Below are 6000 nucleotides of genomic sequence, written 5' to 3' on the forward strand. Positions count from 1 at the left end.
TGCGTGCGTTGTATCGGAAACATCAATGAATCACAAAAAAAGATATCCCAGTTCATATTTTTTGGATCAGAAATTTTTTTGAGGAAATAAGTTCCTATACGCCATAAATTTCACACAGAGGCCAAATAAGTTCTTACAGAAACACACTATTCGTATGCAAGATCAAGAACAATAAGAGGGGAATAAGGAATAGGAAGAACTATAAGAGAGGAATAAGGATAGGAAACAGGTTTCACCGACGACCATCACATCAGGGAAAGAGGCATCAAAGAAGATCGAGAAATGGGGTATCGATCCCGATCCCCGGTAGAGAGGTTTGACGGAGACGAGACGAAGAAGATTGATCAGAGCACACTCTTTATAAGTAAGAACAAAATCTAAGAGAGAATCAAGAGGAGGCAAAGGTGATTACCAGCGGTCGCCGTCGTCGCGAGAGAAGAAACGCCAAAGACGATCAAGAAACGAAGGATCAACCGGTAAGGCGATGGGATCGACTACTGCTTCTTATGATCTGATCTCTGATGGCGACGACGAACACGACCGTGGTTGTGGAGACGAAGGGAGAAGATGGAGAACGGCGCAAGGCTTTCTACGGAAGAGGAGACATGGCGGTTATATATATATATATATATATATATATATATGTATATATATATATATATGTATATATATATATATATGTATATATATATATATATATATGTATATATATATATATGTATATATATATATATGTATATATATATTTATATGTACATATACATATATATGTACATATACATATATATGTACATATACATATATATGTACATATATATATATGTATATGTATATATACATGCATATATACATATGTATATGTATATATACGTGCATATGTATATATACACGTATATATACATATGTATATGTATATATACACGTATATATACATATGTATATGTATATATACGTGTATATATACATATGTATATGTATATAGGTTATAAGTTATTGGTTATAGGTTAACGAGAGAGATCCGAAATGGTTTAAACTCGCACGGCATATTTTACATACATATCTGTGCCTACCCAATCATCTACCAACCTACCTTGGTTCGTGATTCGTGAACAAACGCATATCCATGTGGGGCTCAATAACGACGGCCCAAAAATGCTTGAGCACGAAAATCACGAATTTGAGGTTTTGTGAAACCCATTTACGAAAAATAAGTGAATAAATAATTGTTTCGCTTTCTTCGCTTTGAAGAACATCCCCTCAAAACTTTTGAAGGTTTATTTCAAGCATAGTTTGGGACAAAGGTGTGTCATACCCTTTCTATTTATTTACATGTTGCTTTATTACCTGCATAGCTTTGCTACTGATTGGTGTCAATTTACCTGAAATGTTCGAAGAGTTGGAGTATGGTGTAAGATTGCACTCCGGCTGTCCTAGCAGTCATGACAGCATGGTCAGTGTATGGATGAAGCACACAACTTGGGTACGCGATAGTCTTTGATGCAGCTTATGCGGGTCTAATAATTGCACCATTCTTTTTTCTTTTATTATTATTTATATATTTTTAAAAAATAATTTTAACCGGAAATGGCAAAAGAATGTTAAATATAATAAAAAATAAAAAAGGAATAATAGAACTAAATAAAATATATCATCTGGAGCCGGATTCAATTCCGGATTCCCGATCCGATATCGACGCCGCGAGGGCGGCACGACCGAAACAAAAATAAAAGGGGCGGGAAGCGGCAAAAATTTCGAAATCCCTGAGGGCGAAAAGATAAGGGGACGTCAAACTCGCCATGGCGCCCCTCCCTCCTCATTGCTTGCTCCCGATTCCGAGATGCAGCAGGCCAAGATCAGCGCCTTCTTTAAGCCCTCCCCTGATCGAAGGTATCTGTTCCCTCCGTCTTTGATTCGTCTAATCTTTGCGTGTCGGCGTTCATGTTCGCGCATTCCAATCGAGCAGCGACTGCGATGGCGGGAAGCAAAAGAATCGAGGGGAAGCAGAGGCGCAGGCGTCGAGTGGGCCGGCGACTTCATCGTCCGAGTCCGTCGGCAATGTCCTTAACAAGAAGCGGAGCTACGCGCAGTACCATCTGGAGTTGGGGCAGTCCGACTTCCTTCTCCGCTCCTGCTCCGTCTGCGGAATGATGTACGCCTGCGGGGATGAGGCCGATGAGAAGTTCCACCGGTCCTTCCACAAGAACTACTACGACGGCATCCAATTCAAGGTCCTTCCGGTTTTCAATGCAATTAATCGGGTTGTTTCTACATCCGCTGCTCGTTGTTGTTCTGTAGCGTGTCGAATTTGATTTGCAGGGCTGGCGCGACGAGAGGGTGATCTCGACGACAACTAGTGTTGACGGCGGCCGCATTCTATTGGTGGTTGATGGTGATCCTCCGTCTCACACGCGCAAGGTCACTTATTCTTCTTTTGAGTGCTCGCAAACTGTTTGTTAAAATGATAGAGATAGATTAATCAACATTCCAGCATCCCAAACCCTTTTCCCGTGTTCTCAGGTCCAAGAAGTGCTTAAGACAATGGAGAAGGAGCTTGGGTTTACTGATGATCACCTTCTCCACAAGCTTTGCAAGGTGATCAATCTACGAAGTAGAAATAAATTATATATGCTGTCAATTTGCTCATGCGTTTTAAGTTTGATGTTGGATGAAGGTTTATCTGTTTATTGCGAATCATCGGATCATTGGCTGCCTTGTCGCCGAACCTATAAAAGCTGCACATAGAGTCATACCGAGTTCTCTCTCTGGCAAATCTTCTAATGGTAACTTTGGGAAGACATCTTCAGGCAAACTGACGCAGAATTTAGAAAGGCAATGCACGAACTTACAATTTGGAGGGTTTAGCTTTAAGAGAGATGTTGCCAGAAGAAGTGGTCTGACAAATAAGACCCGGGTTGATCAATGGGAAACCGGAGCTGTTCTCTGTGAGGAGGAATCTGTGCCTGCTCTCTGTGGCTTTAGGGCCATCTGGGTTGTGCCATCCCAGAGGCAGAAGCGGATAGCCTCTCAACTTTTGGATTCTGCAAGGTATTTGTCTGATTGAACTGTGGCCATAACTCAGTCGATATTGTCTAATATAAATGATGTTAATTCCCTTGTAAGATTATATCAAAGCTATTTGAAAATTTTTGGTTAAAGAGTAGACAAATCTTCCACTTATGACATTCATTGTCATGTGTGCATAGACTCAATTTCATATCAACTTTGCTATGACTCCATGGAGTTTCTTTAGTTTGCAACATTCTTCTTGTGATTTATTGGCAGTTTGTTTATAACACGTAACTTGAAATAATGTTTATATGGGCTAATTTTTGCTCTTATCTGTTACAGGAAGAGTTTCTTGGCAGGTAATATATTAGAGCCTTCGCAGTGTGCATTCTCGCCTCCGACCTCTGCTGGGAGGGCATTGGCATTCAGTTTTTGCTGCAGCAATGCATACCTGATTTATAGGGAGGATGATGTCTGAGGAGGTAACTACTTCGATCTTTGTGCTGATGGATCTTTTTGCTGAATAAAAATATCAGTCAACACTGTTCCACGGAACATATATCAACTAAGCAGAGGAAGAGCAATTTTGTATTCAATTGGAATCAAGCTTGCAATCATGAATGGTTGATATTTGTTTGGAGTATTTTCTCTGCATGCCAAAATGGTTACTTCCAAGCATATTTACCTAATGGTGGTCATCAAATAGATTTAGTAATCTCATTTTTACTGAGATTAAAAATATAAATGTTTTCCAAACGCATCCGTCTATTCGTGTATCTCGTGAGGGATGTGAATATAGTTGATTTCGATTCCTTTAATTATTAATGCCTTTGATCCTTTTAAAAAGGCTTCATGGGTATTGATTACGTGGCTACTGTTAGGATCGAGAGCACTAAGAGGGGGGGGGGGGGGTGAATTAGTGCAGCGGATATCTTTCAGCGATTTAAAAACGAAAGCTGCGTTCGTCCGATAAAAACGATTTCGATGTAAAAGCCGATTCTAGGATTGCATAAGATTAAGCGCAGTTTACGTCTAAGCACAGTTTACTTCTAAATGCAGTTTGCGTCTAAACGCAGTTTTGCGTCTAAACACAGTTTTGCGTCTAAACTCAGTTTACGTCTAAACGCAGTTTTACGTCTAAACGCAGTTTGCGTCTAAACGCAGTTTTACGTCTAAACGTAGTTTTACGCTTAAAAGAAGTTTACGTCTAAAACACAGTTTTATGTTTAAACACAGTTTGCACAGTTTACGTTTAAACGCAGTTTTACGTCTAAACGCAGTTTGCGTCTAAACGCAGTTTTACGTCTAAACGCAGTTTTACGTCTAAACGTAGTTTGCGTCTAAACCAGTTTCAAAGGGATCTAAACTTAGAAACTAGTTCGTAAAAGCGCAGAAAACAGTTTTGCAGAATCAAAACGCAAACGTAAGCTGATCGTACGAAAAACACAGATTTACGTCTGAATGCAAATTCGAAAAGATCAGCACTTAGAACTTGTTCGTAAAGGCGCAGAGAGCAGTAGTTATGTAGGAGGTTTGCAGTAATGATAAGGTACTCGAAATAAACGCAAACCAGAGATTTAGAGTGGTTCGGTCAGTCTTGACCTACTCCACTTTTGGCTTCCTCCTCCGACGAGGTCACCGACGTCAACTAGCTGCCTTCCTTCAATGGGCGAAGGCCAACTGCCCTTTTACAGTTTCACTCCTTTTGACGGGCTCAGGAGACAACCCTTACAGATCCTTTCTCTCCTCTCTTTACAACTCAAGACTTGAAGAACAGAAAGAGGAGAACTTTTGGACTTTACACAAATTTGAGCTCTTAGAATCACAGAAAAGATCAAGAATTCGTTGTGGATCTGTATCTTTTCAGTGCTGAATGGGTGGGGTATTTATAGGCCCCAACCCAGTTCAAATTTGGAGCTCAAAACGATCAAATCGATCAAATCCCAGAATTCTGGGATCAGGCGGTTGCACCTCTTGACTGGAGAGGTGGCACCGCCTGGCAGAGCTCGAAGACTGAGCTCAGGCGATTGCTTCTCTCTGCCAGAGCTCGAAGACTGAGCTCGATGGTTGCATCACCTGGCAGAGCTCGAAGACTGAGCTTGGTGATTGCATCACCTGGCAGAGCTCGAAACTGAGCTCGGTGGTTGCATCACCTGGCAGAGCTCCAAACTGAGCTCAGGCTGATGCACCTCTCTGCCAGAGCTCGAAGACTGAGCTCGGTGATTGCATCACCTGGCAGAGCTCGAGACTGAGCTCAGGCTGATGCACCTCTCTGCCAGAGCTCGAAGACTGAGCTCGGTGGTTGCATCGCCTGGCAGAGCTCGAAACTTGAGCTCTGGCGGTGCTACCTCTTGGCAGAGGAGGTTGCACCGCCCAGTCTAGCTCGAAGACTGAGCTCTGGGCGGTTGCACCTCTCGGCTGGGGCGGTTGCACCTCCCAGCCTCGCAGCCCTGGCGGTTGCACCTCCTGGCTGGGGCGGTTGCACCTCCCAACCCCCACAGCCCAGGCGGTTGCACCTCCTGGCTGGAGCGGTTGCACCGCCCAGTCTCGCTGGGAGACTTAGCCTGGGCGGTGGCACCTCTTGCTGGGGCGGTTGCACCTCTTTCACTATTTCAGCTCACTTGGTTTGGCTCCAAACTTGGCCCAAACCAATCCGAACTTGAGCCTAATTGGCCCCTACTTGGGTTATAGGATTAACACCTAATCCTAACCCTAATTAACGTGCTAACTATGATTTTAAAGACATTTTCTAAGCTATTACAAAGTCCGCAAGTCAAGACTTCTTCTGGCGAGCTTCCGGCAAACTTCCGACGGTCTTCCGATGAACTCTCGGAAACCATTCTGCGGACTCCCGGCAAGCTCCTAGACTTCACGATTTGATCATAGCGAGTTCCAACGAGCTTCTTCGGCAAGCTCCGATCTTTCTCGGCGAGCTCCGCGAACTTCCAACGAACCTTCTGGCGAGCTTCCGAAAAACCCTTCGGCAAGCTCCCA

At 43.1% G+C, this 6000-nt stretch overlaps 1 protein-coding gene across 1 annotated transcript; it reads left to right on the top strand.

Annotated features, from left to right (window-relative positions):
- The first annotated feature begins 1748 nt into the window (after nucleotides 1–1748).
- LOC135613520 (protein CHROMOSOME TRANSMISSION FIDELITY 7-like) lies at nucleotides 1749–3675 on the top strand. Its single transcript, XM_065110552.1, has 6 exons — nucleotides 1749–1887; nucleotides 1964–2228; nucleotides 2317–2415; nucleotides 2518–2592; nucleotides 2672–3045; nucleotides 3349–3675. Exons 1-6 carry the CDS (start codon nucleotides 1838–1840, stop codon nucleotides 3482–3484), a joined length of 999 nt encoding a protein of 332 aa, XP_064966624.1. The 5' UTR covers nucleotides 1749–1837; the 3' UTR covers nucleotides 3485–3675.
- The last annotated feature ends 2325 nt before the right edge of the window (nucleotides 3676–6000 follow it).

Source organism: Musa acuminata, chromosome BXJ2-6 (genome assembly GCF_036884655.1).
Source record: "Musa acuminata AAA Group cultivar baxijiao chromosome BXJ2-6, Cavendish_Baxijiao_AAA, whole genome shotgun sequence".
In the NCBI taxonomy this organism is placed as follows: Eukaryota; Viridiplantae; Streptophyta; class Magnoliopsida; order Zingiberales; family Musaceae; genus Musa; species Musa acuminata.